Source organism: Hippocampus comes, unplaced genomic scaffold (assembly GCF_001891065.2).
Source record: "Hippocampus comes isolate QL1 unplaced genomic scaffold, H_comes_QL1_v1.1 scaffold246, whole genome shotgun sequence".
NCBI classification, from domain to species: Eukaryota; Metazoa; Chordata; class Actinopteri; order Syngnathiformes; family Syngnathidae; genus Hippocampus; species Hippocampus comes.
In genome coordinates this window covers 1,526,412-1,545,434 of record NW_017806220.1, presented here as the reverse complement: position 1 = coordinate 1,545,434, position 19,023 = coordinate 1,526,412, and the positions used below count along the sequence as shown (strand labels likewise).

Here is a 19,023-nt window from a genome sequence, read left to right as displayed (position 1 = left end):
CACAAAAAAACCAACAAGCGTGTAATATTTTGCTAACGGTGGATTCACAAAAATTGATGTCTAACGGCGTCCAGATGAAATTGCTCAGGTGGCATTTTTGGGGGAGCGCAGCTGTGGGCACGGACGCATGTTCAACCATGTGTGCAATTTCAAAAAAACTACTCCTTGATGCCTCCCAAATCAACCCCAGGAGAATAAACAGAATCAAGGGGGGTGGGAAAAAACATCAAGCATGGCTATTTGTGTTTCGCGGTTCCTTTGGAGTCCATTTATTAGCCCTTTTAGGTGGCAATTACAAAACAGCTAAAAAATAAAAAAACATTTAAAAAACTGATTGTTGCCAAAAACTAATCATGTCAAGAAATGCAACAAACCTAATCAAAACTAAATTTTAAATATGACAATAAATATAGTCTGATGAAAATATTAAGAAAAACAGCGGGTACTAGACTGTTCCACAATGGGTACTAGACAATTCTATCAATGGGTACTCGCCAGTTATTTACAGTGAGTACTCCACAGTCTTTCCAACAGGGAAGCAGACAATTTTACAACAGGGTACTAGACAATAGTGCGACAGAGTAGTAGAGTACTTGTGGAAGTTGACATGTTTGAGCTGCTTTCGAGGGCCACTTAAAATGATGTGGCGGGCCAGATCTGGCCCCTGGGCCTTGAGTTTGACACCTGTGCTCTAAGGGATAGTAGACAGCTCAACAACAAGTACAAGACAGTCCTAGTACGAATAAAAATGTGATAAAGTCACAGCCACAAAGTGGATATGAGATTTTCCAAGGGATCTTGTCAGGCTGAGCCTATCAAGCCACACCCACTAAGAAAGCGGGTCTGAAAAGCCCCGCCTTTACCACGGCTGGGCCTTGGTTCAAAACGAACCGTCCAATCAAATTTGCTTATTTGCTGTGACGTCTCCTTTGTGCTGTCTATCCTCGTTGAAAATGGTGCATCTTGAACTCAGTTTAACCAGAATCATGTCTACCCGAGCAGCTGACGGAACGGGAAGCATTCTTTCAGAACTGTTTATTTTTTTTCCAACGTCACGTTCGCTTTTCCCCGATTGGTTCATTTCGCTGTCAATTTGCTCATGTTTGGCTCGCCTCGGAAATGCGCTTGATGAGATGGTACAGCGATGAGTCTGGATTTCCAGGCTATGTCAGACTGAAGATTATTCCTCTCCGACATGATTTTCCAGCCGAAATAAGCATCTGTGTACCATTATTGACCATCTCGACAGTTCCATAATTGTAAAATGATTTTTTTTTTTTCTCGCTTCTCTGAACTTCTCAGACAGTTGAGTTTACCGCGGCGATTATCCCTCCAGACACCCGGCGTACTGATAACGACACATGGACGTCGTCTGGCCTCATCGATTTCCGATCGGGAGGAAAAACTTGCACGCCGTCTACAAGAAGTATGCTCGCATCCCAATTCGAATGAGGCAAATACATACAATTGTGAATGGCCATGCTAATTGGAAGCACGCCAAGATGTGTCATCGGTCCAGGTTGATTTAATGAGACGACCGCGGTCGGGATTAAAGCGTTCGCTTGAGCCTGACGCTTTGAGTGAGTTTTACAGCGGCCTCGCTAATTAGACGGCTTTTCCTTGAGATGCATATGAGACGGCGTTCAAGTCTCCCCACTGCAGGCCGGTTCCCTCAGCAGATTTTAATCATTTGCCTCTACAAGGTGTCCCAAAAATAACTACTCAAACTAAATAAAATCACTCTTTGACTATCCTATGTGGACGTATGCTTTGGTTTGGTTTGATACTGGAGTCTGTCTCGCCAATTCCTACACCGAGTACTTTTGGGTTCACAAAAATCTGGTATTTCATTCGCCCTGTAAAAATGATTATTTGAAAATAAATATGGTGAAGACCATATTTTTATATATAGACATATCAAAAAATAGAGATCATTTTCTAAAACTGAATCATTTCCATTCTTTTGATTAGAACTCATTTGATAAAAGTGTATTCACTCATGAAAAGGGTATCGAACAGCAACAATGGAACTTCATATTCTCAACCCCGCCTACATTTTAGTAAATGTAAGTGACTCTTTTGAAAGTCCATAGGAAAAAAAACGACAAATAGTATTTAGTTTGAACTTGAACCTGTAATAAAATGTGACAAACACATTTAGCTGAGCCACGGCTCACCTCGAAGTCTAAATCCGGTTATGATTTCAAAATGAAATATGATAAACTTTCCCTTTCTTTCCGCCATCCTTGTTCCTCTCATGCTTCCTTCAACTGTCCTCCTGTGTTGCTGTTCCCGCCTGTCATTGGTGACAAGTGTATATCCAACGGGTGAGGAAACCATGACAAACCACAAGAAATAAATATAAAGGATTGATATTGTGCGTCGGTATCGATACAATACTGATACTCTCTTTGGTATCAAAACTATCGCTACTTGACTGGATCTGCACGGCCTAGCTCATGTCATTGGATTTTATTTTGAAGTCGCAAAGGCAAAGCTTAGACCACAAAAACAGCCACAGTCGATGAGCTGATTGAGGAAATTGAAAGACATCGGCTCAAACTTCCTAATGTTCCGTAATGTATAGAAAATGTCCAGAAATCAAATATAAAATACACTCTTGTCACGCTACGACAGTTAAACAGACAAATTAAACCAAAACATGAACACAAATGACAGGTACTAGACAATTATACAACAAGCAACCAGACAAATAAGATAAGATAAGATAAGAAAACCTTTATTAGTCTCGCAATGGAGAAATTCCCAATACACAGCAGCAAAGTTATGAAAGGAAGAAGTAGAACAACAAAATATAGGAGCTGCTGGAAAGGCAGCCACTCTCGCGGCGCCATTTTGAAGTCAAAATAACAAAAATAACACAACACAACACATAGGACACAAGACAGTCGTGCAATCTTCACCACTTTTCTGCATACACTTTGTTGTCCGAAGCAGTTATAGATGAAAGAGGAGAGGATCAAAGTGTCCTTTCACCAGTGGATCAGAGACGTCATGCTGAAAATGTGCACACGTCTGCTACAAGCTAAGGTTTGAAAGCAAACACGAAGCTGGAGCGTCCATTGACGAAAAGAGGTTTATAGTTCACTTCTCCTGTCCCACGTAATCCGCTTCAAACTCCAAGCCGCAACTCCCAGTTCCAAATCCGCATCGGCGCTCCGCGCTAACGCTCCTTTCTTCTCATTGTCGGCTCCGCAAGCCATGCATCCATCCAGCCGCAGACCGTTCAACAACACCGATCTCCCCGCTGAACAAAGCGGGGCTGTGAAAAATGCTGCCCATTACAGGCACAAGACACAAGCGCCCCGGGACTGTCCAGCAACTGGCGCCGACATTCCTACCAGTCAAAAACAGTCAAAATCTATGATGGAACGAGACAGTTCCACAATGGGTACTGACTGCTCTTTCTGACGGGGACTTGAAAGTTCGACTGTACACAACAGGTACTTGCCAATTTTAGACGGTTCCACGCCAACAGTAGACACGAGACATGACTTGAACCCTTTCATGCACCCTATAACGTGATAAGATGATAAGCTGTCCACTCTCGTGACCGCTGTCCCTGAAAGGGTTAAGACGGGTATCAGACAGTTTTTTCTTCGTGATGGAGTGTGAGACAGGAACTAAACTGTTTTGTTTTTTTTCGACAGTGCAGTAGACAGTTCTTTACAACAGGATCCAAAGCAGTTTATTTTTTTTAAGACAGAGTTCTTGATAGTTGTTGCAAATACTAGATAGTTCTTTACGACAGGAACTAGGCTAGTTGTTTTTACCGATGGGTCCAAAACACTTTTTCACAATAGGAACTCGACTTTTATTTTCTTTTCTTTTTCCCCCATGAACGTCATCTGCTGTGATTTTAAAAATTGTGGAACCCAGTTTGAAATGTATCTTTAATGCCTTCCATTCAATTTTATTTTCTTGAATTGAGCTCATTAGGCTAGTTTGTGTCAATAAAGACCCCAGAATGAAGACTTCGTACATTTACTCGGGACACCCCGTATGTTGGAACACTCGTTCCTTGGGGTCTTACCCTCGGAGAAGTTGATGATCCCCAGGATGTGCAGCAGCTTGATGGAAGCGACCACCAGTACCACGATGCCCACCGTCTGCAGCCCCTCCGTCTCCCAGATGGCGCTCAGCACCGAGCCGCTCTCGGACCACTCGTCGCCCCCCTGCCCCGAGCCGGAGCCGTCCCCCTCCTCACCTTCAAAGCCACCAGGGCTGGCGCCCGGTCCCGCGCTCCAGTTCCCCTGTGCCCACTCCAGCGCTAAGCCGGACGGGCCCGGGCGCACAAGCCGGGCACCCTCTGGCACCAGTCTCCCGCCTGCCCACTTCCTAAATCCCGGTCGACTCCGTTACCTCAAAAGTGTCGGGTCACCAAAGCAATCGCATTAGCGTCGGCGAGGACGTGAACTCGATCCAGACGATACTGACGGGAACGCAGTGGGAGCAAACTCCGCTCTTGCACTTGAGAAGCAGCGAGCAATGGGAGGATGGTGAGGGAGGAGGATGAAGGGAGGTGTGAGGAAGCGAGGGAGGCAAGGAGGGAGGGAGGAGTGATGTCAAGAGAACGTGATACACTCCTCTGGAACACTTCATTACTATTCACTTATGATGTGGGACCTTTTCCCTACTACACGTTTGCGATGCTGGGGGTGGGGGGGGGGGGGGTCAGCAGCAAATAACAGAGCATACCACCATCTACTGGCCTTTTTCAAAAACTGCTGCTCCTTTCAAAACTGTCCACCGAAAGGAAGGAATCATTACACTGACCGATTGGTTGATGGTGCAAAATTTGAAAGTTAAGAATGAAAAAAACATTTTTCTCACAAAGTTCCATTTTTTTTTCGATGTAAAATATTTTCTCGAAAAGAACAAGGGTATGTTCTTGAGAAAAATCAGAAATTTAAGAAGTATATTTTTTTCAGAAAAAGTTGTATATGTTCTTGAAACAAACATTGCATACTTGTATCTTGGATAAACAATAATACTACAGCAGCCCTTCTGAAGTATTGCCCCCCCTCCCCTCCCACCACAATTGAGGTGCTAGGTACGACTTCGGGGGTAGGAGAGGGGGCAACCCGAGGGAACCATTTTTTTGCCACACTGGAATAAAGTGTAATTGCACATCCACTACAGTAGGTGGCAGTGGTGCTCCCATTGTAAAAGTGTGCGCAGCGAGTATCAACGATGATCATAAAGCTAGACAACCAATTTATATTTGTTTTTTTTTTTTGTTTTCTTTCATGTTAATAAGGATAAAATGTTTACTTATAACAATTTTACACGCAAAGGAAAGTATGTCGACCAGGAGCAGCGAAAGAGTGTAACTCGATCAGCTACCCACGTCATCATCTCATCATTTTCATTAACTCGCGTCAAGTGAACCGTGAACGGTGCAGTTCGCTCGCTCATCAATCAAAGCTGGTTGGCACGTCATCTTCGGACGCCAAGGAGGGGGTGGGGGGAACACAATTAGGGGACACCTGCCGTGACTTAGTGTGACGCTGATTGAAAGCAGTCTGTCGCCTTTGCTGACGAGATGCAAGGGCGAAGGTGCGGAATTACGAGGAGCAACCGGGAGCTCTGCCAGCACGGGTACGAAGCATTTCATATTTCAGCTAAGTGTTCTTTTGTGTTGAGAGTATTATTGGAACAAAAAATTGCAATGAGTTTAAGTTGTATGTTGTAGATTTATGCGAGAAAAAAAGGCCAAAATAGGCAATGCTTCTTCTTGAAAACAGACTTTTTGCTAAAAATATGCAAAACATATTTCGCAAAAACGAAGTGCCTTTTTTCCTCGGAAATATGTAATTTTTCTTTGAAAATGAAAGTTATTTTGCAGAAAATACGCACCTTTTTTTCGAGAAAATATACACCAAAATACATTTTAGTCCAGTCCTGGGCACCCCAGATCGAGAGGAATAATTCGATACCTGTGACTTATTTGCTATTATCAGGTGGATGCAATATTCTTCGAGCCCTTGCTGCTCACATGCAATTAATTGAGAGTAATTGCAAATTTAAAGAACAAACTTACAACTGATCTCAACACAAACTTCGGTAGCTCCACCCTTCAGTTAAAAACATGTAATTCTTACTGCCGATACCAAAACAAACCTGACATTCACACCAGAGCAAACAAGCAAATATGGCCGTGAAGTCCTCATTGATTGGACCATCCACAGTCACGATTTCATGAAAAAAAATAACAATGACTCGTACAGAGGGCGTTATTTGACTGCAAATGATAAAAATGCGCCATCCCTTATTGAGGTGTTGTGTAACCGTGGCAACCCCGCTGAAATATTTCTGGTTACGTTCCTGCTGCGCCGGGTCGCGAATAGCAATAATCCCTGTCTAATTGACAATCATTGTAAAAGCATGGGAAAAATTAAACCAAGAAATAACCCCAGCTAAATATGCGGAGGTCCACTGTGTAAATCCCATAGTGTGATCATCTCTATTCATTTATTTATTTGTTTGTTTGTTGATTTAAAACGTGCCGGGTTGAGTTGGCTCCACCCTCACCAATCTTTTGTTGCCAACAGCGCCACCTACCTTTCAGCCAATAAGGCCTATTTATGTGGGCTTACTCAAAGAGGAGGAAAACAAAAGAGTGACAGAGAAAAAAAAAACGAGCAGGCCCACATGCGGGAGCTGATAACATTGAACGGCCGTCGTTCGATTTACGCCGAGCCGTTTGTCAGCAGACCGCCGACCGGCCTGATGGGCCAGCGAAAAAGGTCAGCGGCCGACGAAGGATGAGGATGGCGGCGGGGACAGCGAGGGGAGAAATAAAAAGGCAGCCGCGACCCAGGAGGGTCGCAGCCGCCATCCGGTCCAGCCGGCCGGCGCGTGAAATACGACTGGCAGACACCACCAGGAAAATCCATAACTTTCTTATGCCTTCTCCAAATCGCAAATGCAGATCGAAAATGTTGCCATCATGATAAAACGTAACAAGGAAACCTCGATTTGTGGTAATGTTACTCAGTCAGTTTGGAACAATTGGAGGGTGTTCGCATTTTAACCTTTTTGGCGACATCTTGTCATGTGATCAGGTTATAAGGTGCATGGAATGGTTAAAATGAAAATGATGAGCAAACGAGATGAGACATCTGAGGCACTTTTGAGGAAAAAAAAAAAAAAAGATGCTATTTCAGGAGAAAAAAAATTGCAAAGCCCCACCCCCCCAAAAACGTACTTTTTGATGCTTCATAATAGGCAGGTTAATTATGAACGTTGAAAGATACTGTTCAGAAATAAGTGCACAGCAAAGTTGACTTTCTTGACCCATTCCCGCTCGTCTTACCGGCGTGGCCGATGTCCAACAATCCAAACTGCTCCATCACCTTCACGACGAGGACCACCACGGCCAGCACGGCCATCATCTCCAGACCCTCCAAGTTCATTTCAACGGAGCCATCAAAACGGAGCTCGAGAGACTCGTGTGTACGTGTGTGTACGTGTGTGTACGTGTGTGTGTGTGTGGGGCGCTCTTTGGCGAGAACGACGATAACCAGGAAGAGGAGGAAGGGGAGGGGGAGGAAGAATGTGATGAGGCGCCCATGTTTGTTCATCACATTCAAACGTAGACAATAGATTTTTTTTAATGAAATACGTGGAATATTTTCAAGAAAAAATGGTTGAAGACTTTTGAAAAAGTCACATTCTAGAAAAAAATATTTCGAAGATTTTTGAGGAAATGATTTAAAATATGCCCCTTTTCAGGAAAATGATGCCCTGATGACACTATTAAGTCCCCCAAAATGCAAAGGTGGGTGTGTGTGTGTGTGTGTGTGTGTGTGTGTGCGTGTGTGTGTGTGTGTGTGTGTGCGTGTGTTCACACCTGCCCGCTGACGACAAGCTCCGACGTGAACACGCCATTCGATCGATTGCTACAAGTGTGTGTGTGTGTGTGTGTGTGTGTGTGTTCACACCTGCCTGCTGACGACAAGCTCCGACGCGTACACGCCATTCGATCGATTGCCACAGTAAATGCTAATGAGACGTTTCAGTGCAGCCACAGCAAATCATCTCAGAATCATAAGCGCACAAACTAGCACATCTAGTTATTGGCTAATGAGACGTTTCAGTGCAGCCACAGCAAATCGTCTCATAATCGGTACATACTAAGTGCACAAACTAGCACATCCAGTTATTGAGATATTTTCATTTTTTGTTTTGATTTATATGTGTTGCAGTTTTTAGCCATGTGTCAGAAAAAAAAAATCCACCTGTTGCTAAACGTCACCCTCAATACATAAATATTGCTAAATGTATCACATATATTTTTGTTACTATTATAAATGTGAGAGCTGAAAAAAACAGGGCGCATTCAGAATCAGCGCAAAAAGTTTTTCTTGAAAAGTTTACATGTATCTCTGATTATAAAATTTAGTAAAAAAAAAAAAAAATTGTTGATTAGTGTTTTTAATTTGGCATCTTAAAAAAACAGGCAATATTCATAAACTATGGCAGATTATTTCATAATGCATGCCAACGTGTGTACAAATGCAACACAAATGATCTCAGTGCAATCTTGTAAATGGTGCCCGTTAATTAATAACATAATAATAAGAATAATACAATTTCGAACCAAGCAAATGCAAGCAATGTTGTACTGCATTTTGTGACTTTGCCTCCACCGAGTGGACAAAGATAGAAACTGCAACCCATAGCTGGAAAGAACTACTGCCCCCCTCCCCCGCCCCCCGAAAAAAGGAAAAAAAAAAGACATTTTAACTCTGGATCAACCCCCAAAAAAGAAAAGAACCCAAAAGAGAAAGTCAATCATTTCACTCCAATTTAGTGCATGCCTCTCAGATAAAACTTGTTTTATTTTGTTGTTGTTGTTTTGTTTTTTTGATCTGGGTCAAATTGAGAGCAGCAGCATGAACAAGCGAGTACTGTATCTTGTTTCTATTGTTTATGCGCAAAACATGATTATGAGCTGCGCGACAAATGGCGAGTGTGGCCGCCAACGTTCCCCGCTGCTCAGGGTGCTGAATCCTACTTGTTAGTCCAGCTCCTAATCGCCAACAACACAAAGCAACATTGACCATCTGGGAAGGAATCGGAAACATTTGCAGCCCTCGTCATCAATCGGGCCAGACAGAAGCGGCAGGGCCGACGGACGGGCTGTCATTGTCATGTCCCATCTGGTACTGCTGAACAAGATGGACGCGTGTGACAATCGAGGCGAGCGCAAACTCGGCCAGTTGGAATATTGGGGTTTACCACAGCACGGGGACGCACGGGCAAGGGTTTCAAACATTTCAGGTTTGAGGATTGCAAAACTTTGGTAGGTGGACTAGCTATGAAATAGAATCCGACCGATAAGATTTTGGGGGGCCGACATCGATTTTGCCGGACACCAAGGAGGAGCCTGGCAGCAAAAAGTTCATATATGTGGACTGACGTCGTTTTATTGGTGATACGAAATGACTCAAATTTTCATTAGGCGATGAACAAATCAGTATTCTTTACTGTTCAAAAAAACGTTTTCTCGTCAAAAATGTATATGGCTTGTTTCACGAAAGTGCAGGTGTAAAACTCAAGGCCCAGGGGCCCAATCCGGCCCACCACATTATTTCACGTGGGGCAATGAAGGCAAATCATCTTCATGAACATCATGTTTCCTGCTAAAATACGAGAATTGCAATTTATCAACATTTTCAATTCATTCACTGCCATTGACGGCTACAGACGTCAAAAATCCATTTGAACTGGTCCGGCAGTGAATTATTTAATAACAGTGAGATATTGCAAGTTTGAAAATGTATCCTGTTTGTCATAAATGTCAAAAAATGTAAATTTAAAAGTTACTGCATTTTTTTCTCTTGAAAATGATGCCCCAATTTAAAGGAACTATTTTTGACTGATGTGGATAGATTGAAGAAACGTTCACCTATGCACCAATTTATCGGTTGGGTTCTCGAGCAGCCTGCAACCAAATGAAAGCTCAAACTGAAAATATTTCTCTGGTGTGACGATGGGGAAGCTCTCTACCTGTGGCCCAGGTTTGCTTCTGTCAGGGAGCATGCTGGTTGTCAGGTAACCATGGATACAAAAAAAAAAAAAAATGACAGCTGCTCTCCCCTCAGTGGTCTCCACGTTCTCCGCTCACTTTTTCCAAACAACAGAAGGTCCGACAAAGACACCCGGGGCCGGCGTCAGAAACATGGCCCGCAACGGCACGCTTGGGGAAGGATGAGGAGGATGACGGGGGATGAAGACAACGGAGCCCCCTCCACGTGCCTTTCAGTGGTCTCTTGTCGCAGACAACTCATTTGACCAGTTGGTAGCCTGAGTAAGCAGCTTCCTCCCACGCGGCAAAAACACAAACATTCAGATCCTGACCACGCACACGATGCGCCAACACCTGAGGGGGCTTGTGGGACGGTCGGCTCTTGTCATGCAAACTATGGCGGTAAATGGCGAGCTGCAGAGTGGCTTGTTAAGAGCCTCCTTCCATTATTTTGCTCCATGGAGCGAGAGCAAGAGCAGCATACGCTTGCATTTTTCTTTCCAAGAACACAAAACAATTAGGCTTCAAATGACCACGATTTTGGAGCCCATCAAAATAAAAAAATAAAAAAATACATTAACTGAGCTCCAATCCGATCTTGCACCAATCTGTTCAATTTAAACAACTTGTTGAGTTACTTTACATCAGACAATCGCTATTTGCGGGGAATTGGGACGGGCCCCTTTTTTGAATTAATGTTTTGCACTGATTCCAGATCTGACTTCTTAAGCACATCAGGTTTTCATCATCATAATCAAAATAATAGATAATGGATGGATAAATATAATTATGTAATATAACAATATATTTAGTAATATTTCTGAATTAAGGTTTAAGTTTGGCAACAGATGGATTTTTTTTTTCTGAAACGTCATTATAATGCATGGTAATATCTGTATTGTGCAAGCTTCTATACGTCAAACAAAAAAAAAAAAAAACGCAAAAAAAAACATCTCAAGAACTTGGTGTGCAAGAAAAATGTAAAGGCCTTTGTGAAATCAGTGTCAAAAATATTTTTAGGAACACATGCAGGAAAAGCCATTTCCAACTGAAAATTGCTGTTTTTCTTCATGGGTCCATTTGACATGGCGCATGTTTGATTTTCCAAAAATCCCGATGATTCCATCACAAAATTTTCGACTTTCAATTCAATTGATATTAAGCTCATAACCCCCACCCCCACCCCAAAAAATGGTGTGTGTAAGTTAATTTTATTTCGTCAAGTGGTTGCACAAAATAAAATCCGGTAGATGTATAGTCTACTTAAAAATGGATGATCCAGACGACGTTATTTCGTGCAGCCATTAGATGAAATAAAAATGAGTACATTCAACAACAACACCAAAAAAAAAAAACATTTCTGCGTAATAAGAGGTTTAAATCGATGACATTTGTGCCCTATACGAAGAGAACACTTGTCTTGTGGTCGTGTGTACATGCCGTATATGGGTTTCCCTCCCATGTGGCTGCATGTAAGATATGCTTACAGTGCAAATGCATCAAAACCAGGCTGCTGTGCCTTGCATGTTCACTGCGGCGCCCCCCATAAAAAAAGCTGCCGAGCTAATTAAACCACCTTGGTGCCTTACCAACACTGTCAGCACATCGAAGGCAGAGCAAACAAGGCACCCCCAAACTTTGCACCCCCGTAACTCTCCCTCCCCTCACAACAACAACAACAACAACAACAAAATAATGTGAATTTGAAGTCCATTTCATGATCTGCTGGCCTGGCGAGAAAATGGATTGCCGAAGGAAATGGAAAAAGCTGCCGCACGCTCATTTCTCAATTTGCACCGAGCAACAGCTGAAATTTGTGGCATGACATCACCATTGCTCGCGGAAGGTTAAAAGGAGCTTGAAATCATCAAGTTGGCAGAGCGCATTCCCGACGGGGCCGTACGGGCACGGCGTCTGGAGATTGTTCACACACTCAACATAAAAAATAAAAAATACCCTGTCTGGCTTCCTACCTGTAGGCTTGCGTCTTTGTTTGGGCTGAAGAGAGAAGATGACCATTAAAGCGCCCATAATGGCCTACAAGGCTCCCTTGCTGCGAGTGATCTGAAAGTCCTGCTCGAATCCCACACACTCATACACGCACACACACACACACACGCACACACACACACTTTTGCCTCCCACGCTCGAGTGAAGCCTCACATTGGAGTGAGTGAGTGAAAGAGAGAGACAGGCGGAGGGAGGAAAAAAAAAAAAACAAAAACTTGCTTTCCAGTTACACCGGCTTGCTACAGCTGCACTGCAAGCGCTGCTTGGAGTTTGGAGTTGGGATGCAAGCTCCCGTTAAACCCTCCCCCACTTTCTTTCTTGGAGACGGGGGGAGCATCTCGACCGAGCCAAAGAAAGCCACCAAGATGAATGGTCGCACTCCACAAGCGCGGAGACGAAAGTATCTAGGCTTTGCTTCTGTGATGCAGGTGTGGAGGACACAATGTGGTTTTTTTTTTCCTCTTTGTGGTGTAATTACAGGGACGGCTATTGCGTCCTCAACACTAATCCTCGGGGGAAGATTGCGTGGATTAAGGTGAAGGTCAGACATGTTCAATCTCGTTGAAAGAAAAGTCAGAGATTTTGCAGAAAATGTGTGCTATGATGTGAACGGTACAAATGATACACAAAAAGATGAATAATAGAACGGTGGAATTTCTGAGCTTCACTTCAAAACGGCCAGTAGATGGCCACAAAGTTTAAAAAAAAAATTCTGCTCCTTGTCAAATTGATCTCTTTTAATTCTAGCGATCTTCTTTCAAAATTATATATTTTGTATTTTTTGGGAGGGGGTGGGGGGTTATTTACATGAACTCAGAATCATCTTTATTGGCCAAGTATGATGAATGACAACACTTTGTATACAGCGGTGGCTGTTTTAAAGTGCAGCTGAAGTGAGTTATTGTACTGTATACACACACACACACACACACACACACACACACACACACACACACACACACACACACACGGAACATATCAGTCCGTAATTCTCAGTGCGTACTGTGGTGGTTTGGACTCTAGAGGTCGCAATTGCTCCATTCGAACCACCTGACAGTCCAAAAGCTCCCTCACTTCCAAACGCCGTCAAACTAAAGAGCATTCCGTGGCTGGAAGAGATTTAGAAGGGGGCTCAATGTAAATAAGAGAGTGCAGTGTGCCGTCTTTTATTTTCCATGACGTGACAGAGCACCTTAGGTGCCGTGTGAGGTGTCAAAGCTTCTTTCCCAAACAATACTTCTTGACTTTTTCCAACTCTCATCAAGCATGAGTAAACGTTACACCAGGGGTGTCAAAGTCAAATGGACGGAGGGCCAGATAAAAAATTTTGCTGCAAGCCGAGGGCCGGACTGATCGAATGTTCATTGAAAATTTTAAAAATGACCACACATTGTTTATTGAATCAAATTTAACTGACTGAAAACCTAACAAATACATTCCAATATGGTCAGATAAATAAAGCAACATTTTTTTATGGCTATGTCAGTCAGCTTAATTTGCAACAGGCACAAAAAAATTTCCTTTGTATAAAAATACCCATAACATGAATGAAAGAAGCCGATATTCAAGGCACTATCAATAGTCCATATTTTCTCTTTTAGCAAAAGTAGGCTAAATTTACTTAAAAGAAAAACAAATAATAGTACAGTAATTTTCGATCATTTACTCGAATAAAATATTTTTAAAACATAATTGGATTGAAATACAACAAAATAAAGTGCAAAAATGTATAAACCAAAGACAACACTTTCTTCAAGGAGAAGTAACAAGCAGCGAAAGCAAATATACTTTAATTTTTAAACTTGAACTGAGTAAAAACTCTTAATATGTGATTGCACAGTATATTATAGGTAATATTCACTTTTTTGAGGCTGAGGCTGATACTCGGTGGTGTCTTAATTTTTCTACAAGTTCATCAATATTTGGGGTCAGGCTCTGAGCTGAGCAAATCCTCAACATTGAGTGAGGGTGTTCAGCAGTAAATCGACTTCTGTGTGATGTTTTGTTCAGCTTCATCAAAGAAAATAGTTGTTCACACACGTATGTGCTGCCAAACTTTCGACAACGTTTGAGCAGCCTGGATACGCAGCGGGGCCACTGTGTCGGGGAGGAAACGGGCAAACTGCGCAGCACGCCACGCACTGCCGTATCTTTGCAGAAACACTGCAATTGTGTTTCTGCTAATCCTCACGTTTAAAAAGAGTTGCTTTTTTTCGGGGTAAACTTCGTCACAAACGTTAAGTATACCGTTTTTCATGGACATGGAGGGGGAAGGGGGATTTCATTGTTTCGTTTCATGATGTCGTCTCAGATTACACAATTTCAATCGCGCCACACTTTCTCCGCACAGAAGACACACAAGTTTTCCAGCTACGTCCATGAACATGTACTTCGACTCCCACCTTGTTTAAAACCCCCGGTTCTCAGTGTCCGCCTTCCGTTTTGCCATTTTTGATGGGTATCTGAAAGCTAATGTCACTGTTATGGGAACGACTGCTAGACTAATAAATATTTAAATAAAGCGGCCGAGTGCTTGGCGCGTCACCGTTGCATTGTGGGAAATGTAGTATTGGTGCGTGTAAAAGATCTGCGGGCTCTCGGCTTGCTGCGGTCCGCGGGCCGGTTCTAATAATAAATCAATATCATCCCAGGGGCCACTGAAAACATTCTCGCGGGCCGGATTTGGCCCGCGGGCCGGTACTCTGACATATGTGCGTTACACGGTCACAGAAGGAGCAATTCTGAGGCTCAAAGCAATCAGCGTAGCTTCTCACACACGCTTCCTTTGGGCAATATTGGCGGCGAAGTCCTCAAGACGGGATATTGCATTTAGATATGCACAGCTGGAGCACTGTGCCAAAAAAAAAGTAAAGAGGATATTCAGAACAATGTTTTGCAATTAGATGGAATTCCTCCCACAGGTGCACAATTGTTGCTTTGATGAAACTATGAAGTCACGTTGAAAATCAACAGGCTTCTTGCTCTTAGGAGCTCAGTTGAGGCTAATTTTAACCAATGAGTTCCTTGAAAATAATTGATATTGCGGTTTTGCGGGTTAACTAGCGACCACCGTGCCTTCATTTTGCAGATTTTGTGCGGTACGTCTCAACTTGCGTATCGCAGAAATTGCCGCTATTTCATGGAAATCAGCAGGTGATGACATTTGTTTCCCTTTAAATTTTCCATCTTTTTACCACCATTGCTTATTATGGATCATCTGTGCCACAAATTCGGACTAAATTCAAATCAAATGAAAACCAAAGCAGTATTTACCATAGGAAGTAATGTAAATCCAATTAATCCGTTTCAGACACTCAATGAGGAGTAGGTACACGTTTTTTCCGTGAAGGTCTTACCAAAACATAGAGTGGCACCTACTGCAAGTGAGTCTGGAATGTGTGCCCCCAAGTGAAAACTGGTTCACGGTACTCACGTCAAACATAAATTGTGATGCGAACTCCCCACGGGCCATCATTTCAATCATCACTCGACTTTGCGAGCGAGGCAAACAGCTAATCCAATGTGATCCAAATCATGAAGCCATTGCTCGTATTTTTAGCATCTCATTTACGAGCTGAAGCGCAGCCAAGCGCTTTCGCTCATTAATCCCAGCAGATTGAGAGGGAATCTACGTGGCATTTTTCTTGCAAAAAGACACGCAGAATGCAAAAACAAATGAACTAAGTTGACCAGCGTCGTTATTCAAGGCCCGAAGGCGACATTTGCATCCAAAAAGTGATCAGCCGGCTACAGGGGTGTTCTTAACCCTTTCAGGGACAGCGGTCACTACAGTGGGCAGTTTATCATGTTATCAGGCTCCAGGGTGCATGAAAGGCTTAAAAGCAGTGCTTCATTGTCATCATTGTTTGCAAGCGTGAATTAAGCGGCGGAAGGTTTTCAAAGAGGACATTAATCACACTGTCACAGAGCTTGACCCCTGGGGCCATAAAAATGCGAAACTGTATGTAAAAGGGCATTAAAAGGCAATTAAGCGGCATCCAAATCATCGATAAAAAAAAAAAAAGAAAATGAACGTAAGATGACCAAGGCAGATAATTAACAACAAGAACAACATCACAATGATTCATCTTGCTTTCAGGGTGGTTATTAATACTTGGGTTGCATTTTCAGGCTTGGTTCCAATTTGTTCATTCAAGTTGTTCTACCTTACCGCAAAACCACGCGCTAGACGATGATGAGCAACTTTCAACAAAGACCGCAGAAATGGCAAAAATACAAAACGTGGATTTTGTCTGTCTTCCTGAGGAAACGTTTGGTTTTAAGTGGTGTTAGTCCAGAAAGGGTTAAGGTCTGCCTCACGGTTAAAACCCATTTCACGGTCAAACTGCGGCATCATGGAGCAAAATCAATGAAATGTTATTTAGCCCCGCGACAGAAGTGGGCCAAATTTGCGGGCCTGATTATCGCTCACATCAGAATTTTTTTTTCTGCGGTCGCCACCATTTCACAACAAGACTCCAACGTTAAAAAAAAAAAAACCCTTCCAAAGGATTCACACTGGGTCACATCTGAAAGCCCCACTTTGCCCATCGAGGAGCATTTTTTACTGCGGCCTCGACACGCACTCAACATTTAGCTGAGCAACGTCTGAGCGCGGCCGCCTCAGTGGCTCCGGGCTACGTCACCTCGGGGTCGTCCATCAAACACGCACCTCGCAGAAGAAGGGGGGGGGGGGGGACTCATACGAGGCCAGAAAAATGGATCTGAAGCATCTTGGAGCTTCACGCCCACCAGTCACATGACGCTAATGCACAGCGCACTTCATCTCCGTTCATGCGCCGACAGTTGCCTGCTGAGCGCCAGCCGTGCTTTTCAATGCATTAATCCTACATGGTAAAAATTGGCTTTGCAGGAACTTAATTAGTGTGGGGGGTTTAAAAGAGGGGGGGGGGGGGGGGGATTCAATGTTGCAGGGGGAAGTGGTTTTCCGGATGTTTTTTCAATTTATTTTTAGAGGTTGTTTTTTTGTTTTTTGGACTGAACAAATTATTGGCTTGTCCAGCACAAGGAGCACCTCTGGGAATAGTTTTGTGGACACTCAAACACATCCCACTGAGGACCATAATGTGCAAAACAAACATTGTTTTGACTGTGTCTCTATTTATTGCTGCGGCTTCTCTGCTCTATTTACTCCGGCAAATCTGCAATTACACTTATTTGCTTTCTTTTTTGCGTCCTGTAGGCCATATGAAATTGCATTAGGAAGCGGCGATCCTGCGGCTGCGGGAGATGGAGACAAACCGCGGCAGGCTGAAAACATCTCGACGGGCAAAAAGTCTGCACCGGTCACTTCCTGTCATCTGCTGTTTTTTCCAAACCATGCAAACAAACAAACAAACAAACAAACAAATAAATAAATAAAAGTTGCTTTTTTTTTTTTTGGGAGTGAAATTTAGTCCGTTTCTTTTCAATGAACGGAAATAACCTAATGCCATTATAAATATCTCATTGACAGTAATACACAAGAACAAAACAGTTGATCAACTCGAAAGTAATTTCTTTAAAAACAAAAGGATGAACAGGCATCAGTGTCAAAAGCGTTGACTCTTTGTATTTAGTGTAACTACGTCATTTGTCCAGCTGGTACTTGAACGGATGGAAAAAAAATGAGGGCGAATAACCCCAAAAGAGGCCACTCAGAAAATGGCGATCCATCCTCATTAGGTGCAAGCCGAACGATTCGGAGGCGACGGCGCGTCCCGTGTGATGACGTCCCCACCTCAGCCACCAGGTCGGGGGTCCAAGCACGGCCGCACGCGGGGCAAATAACCGGCACTTCTCATGTCGCTTTGCATTTAAATTGAATTCTCGGTGCGCTCAGCGCCGCACAGACAATGCTGGGAAACAGAAGGAAAGATTCAAATTCATATATCAACTCCTCCTCGCCATTGCCAAGCTCACACAAGCGACAAATCTGTCTGGGAAATTTGCAGACGGCCACCTCCACCCAATTTCGGGCAACCTCATGAATGCTGTTATTACTCGGTGCGATGCTGGGTTCGTTTTAATTGCTTTTGCAGTATTGCACAGTCTTCTTTTCACTTTTGAGGGGACGTCCATGCAGAGCGCAATGTGACTGGCTGCTTGTAGTGTGGACTAAATGATTCGCCTCTTTTAATTAATTTAAGTGATTAGACGAACTGTTTTTCCCTCCTCAGTGAGCAGAGACCGGAGGGGTGAGCAGTTACGCACGGAGTAGGAGGAGGGAGGGAGGGAGCATGATGAAAGCAACACTGCAAACATGAAAGCCTTTTCCTCTGAATATGCATTGTTCTAAAAAAATATAAATAAATAAATAAATAATGCGCCCAGCGGGTACCAGTTAGCCCCAAGGACAACATACAACCTCAGTACGTCACGGGTCTATTCTAAAAATAGTTCTCCAGTGATGGGCCACTGTGACTTCCTAAGAAGAATGATAACAGAAGAATAATTTTAACATTTATTTACTTATTTAGCTCAACCTAAAATGGTCCACGACACTTTGTCTGTACCAACTATAAAGAGACAACTGGGTGGAGTGGGGGGGGGGGAATGCTGCTTTTATTTACCCAAATATTTCAAAAAGATCATTTCAGAGCTTTAATTCTAACACCGCCATACCGCAATATATTTGATCACTGTTATCAGACCGTCAGAATCTAATATTGAACATCACCGTTCAAGTGCTGATACAGACGGGTAAGGTTCAAAATCAAAATATGGTCCCTTGTGTTGGAAAGATCAATTTCTGAACGTTTAATTGGTTCAAATTGGCAGAGAGGGAAAGAAACACTGGCGGTCGTGACCATCGCGTTCTCACAAAATGAATGCGTTAACTTTCTTGAATATCACCCAATCAACTGCTCGCTGGCAATTCCGCGGCACAACATGGACTTCAACTTGAAGGATTTGTTGAGTGACTTTCCCGCTGTCATTTGGAAGCGGTCTGCCGT

The 19,023-nt window shown here is 43.3% G+C and overlaps 1 protein-coding gene across 4 annotated transcripts in view; it reads right to left on the bottom strand.

Moving 5' to 3' along the window:
• The window catches only part of kcnip4a (potassium voltage-gated channel interacting protein 4a), a 73,023-nt gene that overhangs the window by 34,422 nt on the left and 19,578 nt on the right, over positions 1–19,023 (bottom strand). The window contains exon 1 of one of the 4 annotated variants that reach the window (XM_019856198.1): positions 12,031–12,376. The exons of the other annotated variants lie outside the window; for them this stretch is intronic. Coding sequence (XP_019711757.1) covers positions 12,031–12,088 — 58 coding nt within the window. The 5' untranslated portion in view covers positions 12,089–12,376. Of the gene's footprint in view, positions 1–12,030; positions 12,377–19,023 lie in introns of those variants that run through there. 4 annotated transcript variants of the gene reach the window in all.